Consider the following 16,911-nt stretch of genomic DNA (forward strand, 5'->3'; position numbering starts at 1 on the left):
GCATGTCCTTCCACTGGCCTTGTTTACACAAAAGATAATGATTGAGAGCTGTATTATTCCAGATGGACTAATACTAATCAAGATGTCCTCTACACGTTATTTATCAGTGGCTGTAATGAGACATCTATTATTCCACAATGGCGGAGGCTAATGGGCTTAAATCCATTTGCAGCAACTGCACAGGACAAAATGCATGGAGGAGTGCAATTTTAAGGTGTGCGAAACTATTGGCAATCGGTTTCCCTCATTTCCTGCGAGCGCCCGCGGAGCGTTTCGCTGCGGTGCCCCGCAGAGACAAACATATCAGTCTGGGCAGCGGGAGTCACCATCATTTTCTTTTTGATTAACGGTTCCATCACTAAACATGATGGAATACGGCCGAAAGCAAATTACTCGACATTAAATAACTCACAGACGTCTGCCTGGTTTCTTTGGCATGTTCCCACTAAAATGACAAGACGGAGAGGCAGAGTTTATTTTGGCACTTCATTAGAAGGAGGCAACTGCAAACAATTTACCTTTAACTCAGGTTTAAGGCAACTCCAGTTCATGCTAAAACACCCCAGAACTAATTTTTTATCTTAAAAATTAGAAGACAGCTCTTTAGCAAGCATAAAGCGAGCCACTGACTGTACCCATATAATTAATTTTACTATTTATGTGTACATTTCCAAATCATTCAAATTTCTGAAACGCTTCCTTTAGCAGAGAGTGATTTTCTACACTTGACTTCCTGTTATAATCAAGGTCTTTCTAACCTGATAACTGAAGGTCACGCATCGGTGAATAATTCAGTAAGGCACCGAAACTGTGGCGGCACGAGAGAGCGCTAATCTTATACCAGCACCATAAAGGATATTAAGGAAGAATTGCAAAAAGTGACACATCTAATAGAAAAAGATTACTCTGTGCTACGCCAATTTGATTTGAATTGAATACATTTTACAAGTGCTTTCTCCCATGCCCGTCTGGACATAATGCAGGAATGCGGGGTGTCAGTAGAGGCGAGGCGTGCCTCCTCCCGCCTCTGCCCCAACTCTTTCTTCACACCCACACTTGTATAAAACAAGTCAAAGGAAATGTGGCGCTCCAGAGAGAGAACCTGGGATTCCAGGCGCTTTTAAATGGCTCTATCTTTTACTTTTATATAAAAAAAATTTTTAAAAAGCCACAGAGGTTTAATCGGGAAAGACATGCACCTGGTGGAAAAGAGGAAAAGAGGAGGGGTAGGCATCATTCAAAGGGATGGAACAGGTTGTGAATGCCTCTCCAGTTTGGGAAAGACATTTCCTGCATACCCTTGCCAAGACAAAATTCTGTAGATCCAGTGGAGGACAGTGGGGAATTATGAGTAAATGTGTGGGTGAAAAATGATGGGGCATAATCTTTACCCTTAATCTCACATTGAATGGCAAGCCGATCTATGGCCTGACAGTCACTATTAATTTTAAACTATACTTTCACTATGAAGAGTACGCTATGTTTGCATGTGTGAGGTTGGGGAAGCTTAACTCTATTTTACAAGAATCTAGTCCCCTTTGTACAAACCTCAAGTTTCAGAAAAGATGGGCTCCATCTGACAATGTCAACCCTAATTCAGGAATGCCGCATCTTATTTAACCAGGCTATTTCTATCTTGGCTTGACAGCAAAGTAGAAATAAACTATTATCAACACCATTGCTTAACTAACCTTTGGAATACAAAGTTATAACACTATCCAGGTCAATGAGTATGCTGTTAGGTTACTGGCAAAGAAATTCATTTTTGCATGCAACAGAATAACAAAAGATCAAGAAAGATTTGTGAAGACCACTGGCCCAAATTCCCTGCCAACAAAGAGAATATACCAAATTGCTCCGACACTGTGGGTCTCTAGTGACACCTGGTGACAGCAGCACAGCACAACAGGCGCTACACAACTCGTGATCTCGTGTGATGGGACCAGCCATAAAGCAATGGTACAATATAGACAACAATTTGACAACAAGCATCAAAATCATCTAATAAGAATCCAAAATCAACAAAATAATATTCCACTGCAAGAGACATAACAAAAAACATTCAAGAAATAGATGTAAGTAAAAACTAAAGGTTTTTTTTATTATTATTGGCACTCTTTTAAGTCTAAATTCAGCCATGCTGGTTGCCGTATAAAGATATCAACAGGCTACAAGCTTATTTTAAACGCCAACACACGACCAAATGCAATTTCTAGATCTTGATGTCTAAGGTGTATGGTGCTGGAGGATCGAAAATTCTCCCTATTCAACTTGCAGATCATATGGCTTACAATCACTTTGAACATCCTCACGGCCACGAAAGTCAAGGTGCGCGGGGTGTCAAGCTTCCTTCTGCACAAAGGGGATGGAAAAAACGGATATGCTTATTCTACCCACTCCACCACGCTCAGAGGCAGCTTACCAAGGCTTAATACCACACCGTCACACAAAGCTGAGCGCTTGAAATAAGATGTGTGCCTCGAATACTAAGACGCCGGTTTGTGTACCAATAAGAACGTCCGGCGTCGCGCGGTTGTTCATTAAGGGTATCGGGATGCTCAGGTCTCTCCCGTGTCAAGCTCTGCAGTTTAACCCCGCGCGAGCCGCCACTCCATTACAGAGTCGATTGCAGGGGTTTGCTGTGTTTATTTTACCCCTGCTCTGTCTCCATTTAGACTCCGTAGCAGCTCTCCAGTAATAGGTAGGTGCCACTGACTGCTTTGCATTCACGTTCAGTTGATAGGATTTTTTTTTTCTGAAAGAAAACAATCCCAAAAGTGGTACACAACAAAAGCTAAATACAGTTTCCAATAAATGCTAAGCTATTGCATGCCCACACCTGGCCTTTTCCCAGCACGTTGCTTCTCACCTCAGAAGCTACAGGCTTTTTGATGGGTGATAAAAATGAGTTCTGTGATTGTACTTTTAGGACGTATAGCCAGCGTGATGAACCAAACCCAAACTTATGTTCTCATACTGTTACTGTTTTTGTGGAATCTACCTCTACTTTGAGTTTAGCCTAGTACAAATGTAAACTATATTTTAGTTTTAATCACCTAACTAAAAATAAAAGAAGCAGGCCTATCTGGCTTATTTAACTATCATTAGCTGTTATAGGTTATAGCCTATGTTTGTTGTCTTTTATCCTACTCACTAATCTCTTGTAATATGAATAATAATAATAATAAATCACCCTTAAATAACTATCCATGTTTTGTTTATGTCGTATTACCTCAGAAAACGGGTGCGCGTGTAGTGTGCTAGAAACATGTTAGTGAATAAGTTAGTGAATGCATTTGAATACCGCATTTCATCATTATAAACTACGAAAACTTACCAATAAACACTACAGGTCTTGTCCACACTGTCTGAACATAGCTATCAGCTGTATTTAATTCAGGTGAATGAGACCTGTTGTTCTGTTAACCTCGATTCTGTTGTGGTAACATTAAATAAACCCTTGAATTTTCTGTAAAAAAAATAATAATAATAATTGGGTAATTTACGACGCTGTTCACTAGAATTACCACAGATTAATCTAAACTAAAATATGTCTAGGTCCAAATGACCATAATTGTTACTGTCAAATAAACTATCACCTCAGTTGGCAAATTAGTCAATTCTCGCGGGCTCCTCAGGAGATGCCGCGTGTGCGTAGCCTATAAGATACTCCCCAGTAGGTTACAGTTTATACCCAATTAATTTTGTTCATTTAGATTTCCTTGCTTTTACTTAAATATAAGAATTCCTGTAAAGCTTAAAGCGCATGATAAATATGCCACAAAGTAAATGGGACAGTTAAATGATCCGTTTATTTAAATATCATTAGAAATACGTTTTTTTTTTTTTCAAAGTATTTTCATTGTATGTTTCAGCGTAATCTTAGTTAAAAGAAATGAAAGCCATCTGTTGACCTTCACTATTATATTTACTCTCCAACAGATAGACTAGCAAGTCATTTTGTTGCTTTAAATAATTGTAGCCCCCCTGATCATGTTTACATATATTCAGTACAGTGGCAGGGTTGTGAAAGGAAAGATTTCAAATATCTGTTTGTGCAATGATCAGAGCGGGGTCAGACATAATAGGGTTATGTTTGTGCTACAGTGTATTTTAGGTATATTGAGATGGATTGGCTGAAACACTGAGCATCCAAAATAGGCAAAGATTCACACCGATTTAAAGCTTGGTCACAGCCACTGACAGAGAGACAGTGGAAAACCATCTGCTACAAATGCTAATCGATTAGACTGTTCTTAGTCAAAACGTTTTGTTTTGATCTTTTTTTTCCACCAGCATGTGTTTGACAATTCCCTTTCCTCCACTAATCAGTGTGGTTGTGACTTGATAAGTTGCCGTGATTAATGGTTAGATTACATTGTCTTTGTTGCTGTGCTATGCCAAACACAATCAATAGAACCTCTCTGCCCATCAGGCCCACTTTAGCAGTCCTTTAGTGTAAAAGGTACTAGGAGTCCAGCGTCAGAAAGAACAAAAAGGTCTTTCAATAACCCAAGACTGCAGAGAACTGGCACACACCACCACACAATGCATAACTATACATGACAAGCTTAATGATAAAGTCAAATGTACAGCAATCTGCATGGTAATTACATGATACAAATAAGGGCTATTTCCAAATACATCAAAACAAAAGTATTTGCGAGTTCATGGAATGTGTGAAACTCTTATTTGACCCCAGTCTGGTGATAAAATGTATTTTCAGATTATCTGATATCTGATACCTTCTATATCAATTGACTTCAATGTCTATACAATTCCTAATAATATATTTATTAATCTTAAGTACAAACTGGATAGGCAATTTTTTGTTGTTGTTTTGTTTTTATCTCATGCCATTTACACATTTAAAAAGTCAGAGCTCTGTCAAGTTGGCCACTGCGCTGGCTGCAGGTTTTAGGCCTCAGAGAGGAGGCTCAGGAGAGGGTCTGCCGGAGACAGGCTGGGCTGGCATTAACAGTGTGGGACTCGATGGGGACTTGTAGACGTCCTGCCCCTGACCCTGTGGAGGAGATGGAATTGGTGTGTCCGGAGAAGCTGGAACAGAAGGGGGGAAAAAAGATATAAGCTTTATGGGTTGTATAGTCATAAAGTAATTTACTACAGTTCATCTAGTTAAAGAAAATGCATTGGCCACAACAATAATTACTGACTGCTGCATTAACAAAAGCAATTAGAAGTCATATGACAAAAACCAAAGATCTCACCTATTTGTTGTGGCTGTCCAGGGCCAGAGAGAGAGCTGATGACCAGGGTCTGCCCTGTGACTGGATCCTGGGTCAGCTGGGGGTGACCATGGTGATTCAAGTGAGGCTGTTCTGTTGTCAGACCTGTGAGGCGATCAATATATAGATGTAGATGCAGGTATTTATTAGGATTTACAAATCCTAAATTAAGGGTTACTCCCCTTCCTGTGTGGACTGTATGTCCAAAGATGAATATAACATAGTTGATTAAATCTATTCACCTGTATTGTGATAGAAGAAAAGTATAGATGTATGAGTATAAAGTATAGATATGACTGAATTATCTGAGGAAAATGTGTTTTTTCTGACCAGAATTATGAATTAAGTTACTATTTAAGTCATTATTGTCTATAAGTGAAAAGAATACATCAAAATCATGCAGCTGCTACTTCTCTTTTATTTTAGACCAAAATATTACAGAATGATTACAATTACTGTTATAAAGAAAGAAAAAAAAATCTTTGAAAAGCATTAAAATAATTTTGTTCAGAGTTGTGACAGCATTGTTAATAATGTGTACTTCAACTGTAACACATCTAATCTGGAAACCGCATTCTTCCAAATCACAATTTCAATATCCAAAAATTTAAATCATTCTGCCCTCATGTCACTATGGAAAGGCCACCAGTGCCGCAATCCATTTCTTTTGTCTAAAACTCTAAAATCAGTCCCGCCAGTTGCCCACTCCAATCTCACCTCCTAGGAGCATCTCCTGCAGGAGGTTGTCAATCTTAGCTAGGCCAAAGAGTTTGATGAACTGCAGTTGCTCAACCATCTGCCAGGTGATGCTCTGTAGGGTGGGCAGCAGGAGGAGGAGCTCGCCGAAGCGTCCACGAGAGTCATACTGGCGGTCGTTAATGTAGTCCTCCAAGCTCACCTGCACCTGGTATCTCATGCCCTTTATCTTTGATGGGTCCCTCAGGCTTTTGGCATCTGAAGTTTCAGAACCGGACCCGGAGTCAAGCCGGACAAGTGATCACTAACGCTGACCACTTCACGGGACGGCGTTTGCAAACATGAATGTAAAAAAAAAATGCAGCACTATTTTTTATTGATTTATTTAAATACATACATACCGGGATCAAAGAAAACAATGGCTTTCAAAGCTGCGTATTCATTGTCATCGATTTGGATGTCTTGAAAAGGTGAGACTAATTCGTCGAGGACACGGTTAGCCACTCGGCAGATCTCCACCTCAGGGCAATTTCGGTGAATAACACAGCCATTACCTACAAAGGAAAATGGGCATTTGGCCTTATTTGTGATTGTGACATTTCTGTGTGTGCTTGTGTCCTAAAGAGCTGATGTAAATGACATGTTTTTGATCAATAGTTACCGAGAAGCAGGATGTCTTTGTATGGCATTGACCTCTTGGCCACTCCAAGCAGAAGATGCTCCCCTGCGTGCGCACGTAATAAACCGACCTGCAAGAGCGGAACAGGGAGAGAACTGCTTTGGACATTTAGCTCATTTAAAAAGCATCGGCTGCCTACAATAAGCATACTCAATCAATACGATAGCGGTGCGTGTGGCAGAGGAGATCAGAAATACGGCACAAAACGGGGACCGAAGAGCAGACTGAATGGTTGAACGCCTGAACTGAGTCAGTCATGTGAACAGCAAATATTGAGCTGAAGTGAAAGGGCCTTCGCAATTTAACCCGAGTGCCTTCCCAATTAGCGCGGGCAGTTTGGCTTTCGAGCAGCCATTACCTGGTCGTCAAGAGGCAATTCGCCGAAGGCCGGGATGTATTTAGCCCACTCTACCAGAACGAGCAGCTGTTGCTTCATAGACTCACACACGTCCCCGATGGAAGCTGATTTCTTCTCTGAGACATCGGCAGAGCCCGTTGGACTGCTGACGGCGATCTAGAGGAAAGAGACAGAGTTGGCATGTGTCCAACGCCTTCCTCTGCCCCCCGTCTCCGGAGTGAACTTGCGTAAGTAGTTATGCAGATGTTTGGAAATGCTGATGACATTAACTGATGCTTAAGCAGAGACTAATTAGAGATTAGAGCCACCATGTCTTATCATCATTAACTGGACATACCTGAAGGAAGGAATGATCTTTAGAGTCATTCTAATGATACTTCTGTGTCAGCCTGTGACTTTGGTTGCCAAAGTGGACAATTCAAATCTCTGGGAAATGTCACCAGGTGTATAAACCATACACCGTATAAATGTAAATAGTGTGGTTTTAATTATTACATAATTTCTACTTGAAAATATGCTAGTAGAGATAGCGTATTAAGTTTTTACACATTTGAGGTCTGTGTGCATGTGCATATGCAGGCATGAGCTCAGTACCCAACCTGTTGTGACAGTGATTCCGCCTGTGCCAGTACAGTGATAGGTGGAAGGTCATGTGAGTCTTGCATGCTTCTCCTTGAGCTGATACGATCCCGCTCATTCTGCACAGCTGAAAAACACACAAACAGCTGGCTGATTAGAGTGCTAATACCAGCACGGAGTGATTACTGATTACCTAAAACAGCGGCGTATCTGAAACTTCCCATCGACCTCCGAGGCTCATAAAGTGAAGTCTTTCAGTAGCCTGTTCTCAACTGATAATTGCCGTGATAAAATGAAATGACATTACTCTTCATTATGTTATCGGGTAAACCTAATTACTGAAAGCTCACATTTAGTCAATGAGTTCCTAAAAGGTGCTTCAGGGTTACTAATAATTATTTTGAAGTAAAAGAAATTAACATATTTTAGAATTTGAGAAAAATTAAAAAGAAATATTTGAGAGGGAATTTAACAGCGCAGGATAATATATCTTCATAACCTAACTGGCATCTATACTTTTACTTTTAAAGCAAAGAAAAACCTGTCTGAACAAGACGTGGAGTAAGGTAAAACTTTAACCAATAACTGCCCTGAATAACATGTACGCACGGAAAGTGAGCTACAGAGCACATGATCACTCATCATAAAAAAGCCAAAGCCAAGGTTATATGTCCAATAAACCTCACATTCCTTGTGTAATCAGGGCTAGTTTTTATGGCGTCCCCCATTTCACTGTTAAGTGTTCAACTCTCCAAAGTTTTCCTCTTCCTTATCATTCCTTTGTTTCTTTCTTCATTTCTTTATTTATCTTTTTGAGTTACATGAGAAGGGTATCTACCTTCTTTCTTCATTCCTGCTCGGAAGCATTTGTGAAGCCTGCAGAAGCGACACTGATTCCTCTTGTCTTTGTCGACAACACACTGCCGATTGAACCTGTTGGAATGGGTCAGAGAGCACAGGTCTCAAGCATTACCAACATCTAATCGATACCAGCTTTCAGGAATGAAGCTGCAGGCATACTCGTGCCCCTGCTTGTGTCTGATCTCATTCATTTCTACTACTTGGGTACAAGATGGCCCTTAGGGCCCTTGGCGCAAGCATGCGATGTGTTCAGACTGCAGGGGACAGCGTGGGGTTGTAGCATACCTGCAGGAGTAGACATGGCTCTTCCTGATGCTTCGGCGAAAAAAGCCTTTGCAGCCATCACAGCTGGATGCACCATAGTGCTTGCCTGTGGCCTTGTCCCCACAGATGGCACAGTTGGCGCTCATGCCGTTATCCCCCTGCCCGATGCTTGACTCCGTCGGCATGCTTTCTGTAAGGCCACACAGCGAGAGGGGCAACAGTTTCCAAACCTGCCACAATCATACACAGCAGCACTGCCCCCAGAGACACTCGCTCGCTTCAGAGCTGCGATTGTGCGGATCTGCGTGCGCCTAGGTGGTCATGCAGCAGAGGTGAAACGGTGAAACAGTTAGTCGGTTTTCTGAGAATGAGAACATTTGTTACTTCACAACCGAGGACCCAGTTTCTGGCCTACTATTATTACACAAAGCCCAAGGACACTGTGCAAAAAAGTCAAAGATGAAAGTTAAAGCTGGGGGTCCACCCTGCTTCCAGGAGCTGGACAAAGTATCCTAAATGAGCCGCTGTTAGGAAGGAGTTAACGTGAAAAACAAGGAGGTTAGTGCATCCCCCACAAAGAAATATGTATGTCACATCACAACCTGGCCCATCTCTGTCTCCCAATCAGTGCTGTTAATGAGGAGGTCGCAGATTTCAATGAAGTAGTTCTGCATAAGTGAACAAAGGGGACTCGCCCGAGACAACCCTCACGTGAAACAGAGATTGGCACCCCTCTGTTCACATACATAGAGGGGAGGAATCAATCATTCCTTTATGCATCTAAAATCATAACATTTCAACAAAAGGATGGTGGCAGGGAACTGGGGTCTTTTATGTGAAAGGGTGATTGAAATCTCCCTCTAATGCAGGACTTAATTAGGATTTAGCCTCTGTATTTCATCTCACGGGCATATGCTCAATGGAGATCGACATCTTGTAGCTTCATTTTAATGTGAGCTGAAAGCAGTCTCTTTTGGTTCGGTGCAGCCCTAACCTGATCCCTCCACATTTAAGAATAAAACAGAATGCAAAGGCGCAGTGCACCCGCCACCCTGAGAAGCAGTTTCGCCCCCCCGTCAACTTTGGAGAGCTAATAATTAGACTGCAGCACATGCTTGATATGCACAACTTCAGAAGGAAAAAAGTCGTCAAGTTGTTATGACTGCACTATTGAAAAAAAATTTGCATGAAAACACACTTGCAAATTATTATTTTCCCAAAACTGAGCTGAAATCGAGTGTACTATAATGAGCGAAACAGTGCAGAGGTGACTGTGAAAGCCAGAGTAAAAGCTCGAGTGCTCCAAGCCCTTGAACTGTATTATAAAAAATCAGATATTCAATAACCTTAGATGCATCTATCTACACTTTCCTATAATGACACATCCAGTATGAAGACGATACAGCTCTTGTTTGTGTTTTAGAGTGTGCCCTTAGCTTTAAATAGTTTTCCATTCAGGTTATTCTATGAACTCTATCTCCAGCTCAGCAAGTAGATCCCCAAGACAAAACTATAAAGGTAAACTTACCAGTCTTTGTCATCACTGAATTTTTAGCCAGCATCTGGTTAATGAAGAACAAGTGGCTTGGATAAATCACAAGTTGGGCCATCAGTTGGGGCACCAGACTACAACCTAAACCACCTGTGACTAGCCCATCCCCTTACAAGCAGAATTACAGAAAACAAACATTCCAAAGCTGAATGCTTTTACTACGCAACAGTTTAAAGGAACATGTCATATTTAAAATATATTTTTTAAAACTACTAACACACCAAAATTAGGTGTGTTTACTCTTCTATTGAATTTTAAGCTGTCAAAACCCATCCATTGTTATTGGCTAATCATTTACTTTTTTGGCTAATGGTCAAAGGAGAACACGATGATCTGGAGAACACTATGATTCAGTTTTTCAAATCCGAGGTCTATCATTTCAGATGGATGACAAACAAACCATGATGCCTCAGATCTCTAGACTTGAGATGAGCACAAGCAAACAATTTGGTCATTTCTAACCTGATTTCAGTCACTTATATTTGATCTATTATCTACTATATTAATATTATCTATGATCTATTTTTTCAGTTGTTTTAAAGAAGAGTTCCAAGCGTGCACAAATAGTCCCAACAGTTAGATGGAACAGAACAGTTACATCAGTCTTTCACAGCATGTGAGCAGCAGGCAGGCTGCCATGTCACTCACCACTGCCATAAAGCACGTCAGCATTCTCGAAGCCCAGGGTGCTGTAGGAAGGGTCCAGGCCCTCACAGTAATTAGCTACATCCATGTCCAGCAAGGATTTGGAGAGAGGAGTCGAGGGAAACTTCATCCCTGCCTAGCGTTTTCTGTTGAGGCCAACTCAGGATGGTGTCTATGGGCAAGATTGCTGAGTTATCTGAGGTCATCCATCTCTCCAGAATGCTGATTTGTCTTCTGCTAAGACAAGGGAGGAGCTTTGTCAAAGACTCCTCACCTCCTTGCACAGAACTTATCTGCTCCTCCTTATCCAAAACTTATCGGAAGGATAAGGAGATAACACTACTCCCAAGTGACGTGTCAGAGCTTATACTGGGCCTACAGAGAGTTGCGGTTCCAACTCTAATCTATAGAAAATCACCACCATCTGCCATATTAGATTAAAGAGAGCAGTAGAATGCAGCATAAGGTTTGCACAGGGATTACCTAAGACCAGTGTTTGTGTTTCACTGCACTGGTTACCTGCAGTAAAGTATAACTGTCAACAACATACATCAGATTTTCTGGAATCCTTAAAATAAGGTGAGATTTGATTTACTTGCATAAACCTAATTTCTGAGTGCGGCCTAACTCTTAGTGTCAAATATTTTGCAACTGAATGAGGATGAAGTGAAAATCCAATGAGATCACAGCTCTTCTGCATCTAAATTGAAACACCAGAGCTAATACACCTGACAGTTTGTTCATTTTTAAGAATGGTTGGACACATAGTACAGTGTGAGTACACTAAAATGTTTGGCTTGCTTTTTTTGTGTGTGTTTATGCACCACCAAACCCCCCACCCCTAAACTGACTAAAGTGTATTCAAATTGAGGTCCTATCAAAAGAATCAGATTTGGTTTAATGACTGTTAGCTGAGAGACTGCTCAGAGATATTACTTTTTTGATGGTCATTGTTAAGGAATTTAGCCTCTGTTCCTGTCAGTCAGAAGTCTTTTATTTGTAAAAGCAGTTCTTTTTCACTATACATATTTGTGGCATGCCATGTCTCACGTGGCCTTAAAAAGCCTGATTATAAGTGTGGATTTTTATTCTTTTCACTGTACACTTTCCAATGCTTTTCTATCTTTATTTATTTTCAGTACACAATGTATTTATAACATTTATATGGGCTACATTTTTGGCACATAATATAAACATTATTATTGTAGTGAGTCATACAAATAAAGTCTCTCAAAACACTGAGTCATGGAAACGTTTATGGCTGTTTTATTTTTAAAAGGTACCTTGGAGATCTCTGAACACCTTTGGTTTCATTAAATTAGCATTAGGTGAAATAACTCACAGTTGATACAGATTTTACAGTTTTCATAATTTCAAACAGTTGATAAACTGCATTTCATACAGTTTCTTATGATGTACATAGGTCATTAAAATAAAATGTTTTAATGTTTCATTATTTATACTAACATTAACACAGGTAGTTGGGTATTAATAAGAGACTAAAAATTATAAATAAGAAATTGCTAGTACTTCTTTAACATATAAATCAGCCTACAGCCAGACCTATTCAAAACCACTGATAGAGTCATAACTAACTATAACCATTTTAAAAAACCATGTAACAAATGAGGAGAGACGGGCCTTCTCCATATACCAGATTGACCGTGTAAAGGGCTGTAAAGTATAAAATTATGTTATGCAAAAATAAAAATATATATATAGTTTCTGAAAGACTTCATAGTTCTCAACAGGACGGAGTCCTTCGGGTTCTCAACAGCACGGAGTTACATTTTAACCAAACTCCACAATGAACTAAACGTTTCACTTTAAAAGAGGAAGTGTCCTGAATCTTCACCCAACAACATCTGAGGTCACACCCACTGTTTTCAGTTTACTACTCTACAGCAAAGGGGGTTACAAATTATGTATTTTACATACACCTCAATTTTGAAAAAGGACGTTCCTTGACAAAACAATTTGACATTAATTTACACAGTGTGTTTATATTATGTAAACTCTTATTCATAGTCTTATTAGAAGCCCACAATGTTAAGTATAAAGAAAAACTGCTGGACTTCTAGATGTTTGCTCCTTGTGTTAGCCAGCTAACAAGCACAACATTTTTAACCAAACATCACGCCTGACAATCACACATACTGTGATTAATGAACTTGTTGTCAGTAATCTGCAATCAACTGCAAATAAGCGCTATTATTAAACAAAGAAAGATACAAAGAAGGTTATAGAAACCTTAGACAAAGGACGCAATAGCTTAAAAAGCATGTAACATTGTAGGAATTTTCCCTGTTATAAGCCACTATTCACATGAAAATCTTTCAGAGAAAACAGCGCATACTCAGGAAAATATATTAAGGCCAAAACACACGTAGCATCACGCATGCGTGCGCGCGCGCAAGCGAACTAGCCTAATATAGTAAAAATAACCTGTGCAGAAATTGCAACCGAAGTGAAGTAATAAAATAAACAAATACTTCTTTATAAAGTAGCCCAAATTAATATTCTACTGACTATATATTTGCCATTCTTAACCTTCATCGTCACCAGAGACTGGTGAGTCGACCCGTAGTAAAGAATATATATATATACATTTGTTAATTTAACAATTTAAGGTTGCGTAGCCTAATGGTTCAAACCGCTGCGTGAGGTTATAAACCATAAATAAAAATAGACATTGTTCCCGTCATGAAGTTTAGTGTAGAAAGGCCAACATGTGGTCGCCATTTAGACTGGTGGTAACGTATGCTATACAACTCTCTTAGGCGGGTTAGAGGAAAGGACAATACAAGTCTACTAAAGCCTATGGTCTAATGACGTGATGATAAAGCGATTTCCACTGTACATATGTAAATCCTGCGACAGCTGTGCAAAACGGGTCTTACCTTTTTCCTGTCCAGCAACGATTTTGCATTGATCCAACAGAAATATATCTTACTAATACCAAGAAAGAAACTTTAAAAATAAGTTTGCATATTGCTGCCCACTTGTTAGAACGGCCACATTAAGGGGCGGTTTTAGAAGACTTTAATTCAGCGACACCCTTGATGGTGTCAGGGTAGCCTCATTAGATCGATTTACTAAACAAACTGAAAGTTGGGTGGGGATGTTAAACAGTAACTAGGCCCAATAAAACAGCAAAAGAAATGAATCGTGCGTTCGTGGCTACACGCAGCAAAGTCACATAAATCAATAATAATAAGAATTCTCTTGTTCTTTCACCTTTAATTTTGGCTATACTCGCTTGAAATGAAAAGAAACAATGATAAATATGCTAGAAGAGAGGCCACAGATTAGCTGCTTTAATCTTACTAATGCAGAATTTATTTAATGTCACTATAGTTTGGCAAAGAGATAGCTACGGGCTGTTGTATACTGTCCACAGTTCAGAGTTTGATCTTTTATTTTACTCCATAGTCCACTCAAGAAAAAAGGAATAAACAGATGTTTGAGTGCCCCATTCTTCTCTCGTTATTTCTTTCCTATACTGCAGATGGCGCCAAATCCCAACTTTATAGGGTAACAGTAACGTTGCTAATAGGTATTGAAAACTAGTAGTCGCCAGTTATCCTTATGCAAGTAAGCTACAAACCGATGATTGTGTGCTACTTCTCAGTTTTAAGAAGTATTGTTTTGAGTTGCTGGATGAAAATATTCCGAAATATGAAAAGTTTTTCTTCTCTTCAGAAAAAGACCTTAAGAAACAACCAGTGATTGTGCCATAATCAGGGTAGATCTGTGATCTTGCCGGTTTGTAAACCACCCTCCTCCTAGAAAACCTCGACTGCTGCTCTGTTCTCTCTGCGATCAACTACATAGAGGACCATTTCCTGTCATCAAACCCCACACCTCTGACATATTCCCTTCCCGGAGAACAGGAGCAGCATGTCGAAGCACGTAAGAGTGGTGAAGGCCAGAAACACCTCATTATGCTCCTTCAGCCTTTCAGCATTCCTGAGGTAGTACAATCGGAAAAGTTGATAGGGCACCAGGCAAATGAGGATGATGAGCATAAGGCTGACGTGCTTCATCTGGGCCCAGAACTCCTGGTGGGCCCGAAAAGCCCGACCATGCTTCCTGACCACCGAGTGCAGAATGATTGCGAGTACATAGCTCAGGACAATTGACACAAGGACCATGCCAACAGACAAGAACACATTAAGCACGAACGTGAATTGATTCTCGAGCTCATTATGAAAGTCAAAGCAGCTATAAGCCTGTTGCTTCGTGTTGCCATAATTCTTCAAGATGATGGGGACAACGATGATCAGGATGGACCACATCCCGGCACTGGCCGCCATGGCATGGAGCATCCGGTCAAATACCATTTGCTCCATTTTCTTGTAGTATTGCAGGAAATGCACAGTGAGGATGACGGCGTAGATAACAAAGACGATGTACATGTGAATGTGGATCATGGCACTGACCAGTTTGCAGAAGGACATGGTCAGGTACCAGAAACCTGTCGCGTAGTAGTAGATGCGGAATGGCACGGTGAGCAGGAAGATGAGGTGGGCAAAGATCAAGTTCAGGAGGGCAATTGTGGTCCACGAGTGCAGGTTGGCTTTCAGGACTCTGATCATGAGTGCCAAGCCCACGCTGCCTGCCACCAGCACCACCACATAGATGGTAATTAGGGCATGGGCAGTCTCTGGTGAGAGCGTGGTTATGTTTGGCTGCATCATGGTTCTTGGTATGGTATAGTTGTTGGTAGCCGTGCTCACATTCAACGGAATGGTGGTTCCTGGCACGAGTGTGGTATACTTGTGGACAGTCGTGTTCATGTTAAACAGCACCGTGGTTCCTAAACAGAGAAAACAAGCCTAGAGAGATGGTCCAACATGGATTTACTAGCAAGCAATAAGACACTGACTACAAACTACTGAATCTGTTTGATTGAGGAATTTTTCAGTTTGACAGTTTTCAAGAATAGACAGTTTATGTTTGGCAGTTCTCAAGAACTCAGCACATCACATAGTCTAGAAAGACTCTAAATGGTCTGTCTGGAGAAATTTATAGATGTTTAAGGTTTACATACAGATATGAAAATGAAAAAATAAAGCTTCTTTGACTCCAAAACATCTTGCAAGAATACATAATTGGTGTGAGAGGGTTTAATAAGCTTAGCATCACTTCTAGCCTGCAAATCATGGATATTTTAACTAGGCACATACCGAAACCCAACACATTATTGTACCCAGCAATGGGTACTTCTAAATGACATTTCAGCACGTTTTTTTTTTTTTTTTTATATATATATACTGAAAAAATAATCCTCTTAGCCTGTAATGTGCAACACATACCGTGTAAGTGAAGCGAAAGCTGCAGTGTTGTCCACAGCGCTAGAGGAAGTACAACTTTGTACTAGTGCCCCCCACCTCTGTCCCCGCCTTCATCTGACTAGAAGCACCACTGTTAAACCATGTATGGGGGAGTAGACAGGAGCATTAGCTGCTTTGTCATTTATGCTGGAAGTTACACATGTAACACCTCCAAAATGACACTTCCTTTGTATTTGGGGCACTTGGCTGTTCTGTGTTGTTTTTGCTTCACTGCCTGCTGTTATGGCTGAGCACAAGGAGACCTTTACTCTTTACTGTCAATCATGCAAATCAGGGTACGCCTTCCAAAAGCATACATAAACAGTCAGGACTTTCCTATAGTAGCTGCATATATGACAATTTAATGTATATTAATGTGAGCATTTTTTGTCCCCCTTGAAGTGACCTTGCATCTCGATTAAAGCTGAAAATGTAAATAAGTACGTTTTTCGGCACATTTTGCTGGCAGGAGCTCTGGCCCTGTGAGAAAGGATGAGTTCTGGACTGAGATATAAATTCATTCATTTTAAGTTAATAACATTATTATTATAATTAAATTCAAGTCATTATAGCCACAAGACTGATGATTACTGTTCTGTTGTTGATATTGTTGTCTCCTAAATGATGATAATGTAGAAGCCTTCTAAATGAAACCATTACTTAAGTCAATGGTGCAAATTTGAATTGAATTGAAA

The 16,911-nt window shown here is 40.3% G+C and overlaps 2 protein-coding genes across 4 annotated transcripts; both read right to left on the minus strand.

Moving 5' to 3' along the window:
* Positions 1–3,803: 3,803 nt before the first annotated feature.
* hnf4g (hepatocyte nuclear factor 4, gamma) lies at positions 3,804–13,916 on the minus strand. 3 transcript variants are annotated; one of them, XM_081717143.1, is made up of 12 exons: positions 13,781–13,910; positions 10,884–11,114; positions 10,212–10,245; positions 8,705–8,873; positions 8,397–8,491; positions 7,579–7,685; positions 6,980–7,135; positions 6,604–6,691; positions 6,344–6,496; positions 5,964–6,200; positions 5,229–5,351; positions 3,804–5,058 (listed from the first exon to the last, which is right to left on the minus strand). In XM_081717143.1, exons 2-12 carry the CDS (start codon positions 10,905–10,907, stop codon positions 4,925–4,927), a joined length of 1,320 nt encoding a protein of 439 aa, XP_081573269.1. In that variant the 5' UTR covers positions 10,908–11,114; positions 13,781–13,910; the 3' UTR covers positions 3,804–4,924. The 3 variants fall into 3 exon arrangements, with proteins under 3 accessions (XP_081573269.1, XP_081573264.1, XP_026860273.1); XM_081717138.1 differs by lacking the exon at positions 10,212–10,245; XM_027004472.3 differs by lacking the exons at positions 10,212–10,245; positions 10,884–11,114 and having other exon boundaries at positions 13,781–13,916.
* Positions 12,124–16,320, minus strand: gpr141 (G protein-coupled receptor 141). Its single transcript, XM_027004473.3, has 2 exons — positions 16,199–16,320; positions 12,124–15,699 (listed from the first exon to the last, which is right to left on the minus strand). Exon 2 carries the CDS (start codon positions 15,677–15,679, stop codon positions 14,732–14,734), a length of 948 nt encoding a protein of 315 aa, XP_026860274.2. The 5' UTR covers positions 15,680–15,699; positions 16,199–16,320; the 3' UTR covers positions 12,124–14,731.
* Positions 16,321–16,911: the final 591 nt, after the last annotated feature.

The sequence above is a fragment of the Electrophorus electricus genome, chromosome 1, assembly GCF_041902795.1.
Source record: "Electrophorus electricus isolate QZ-2024a chromosome 1, ASM4190279v1, whole genome shotgun sequence".
NCBI classification, from domain to species: Eukaryota; Metazoa; Chordata; class Actinopteri; order Gymnotiformes; family Gymnotidae; genus Electrophorus; species Electrophorus electricus.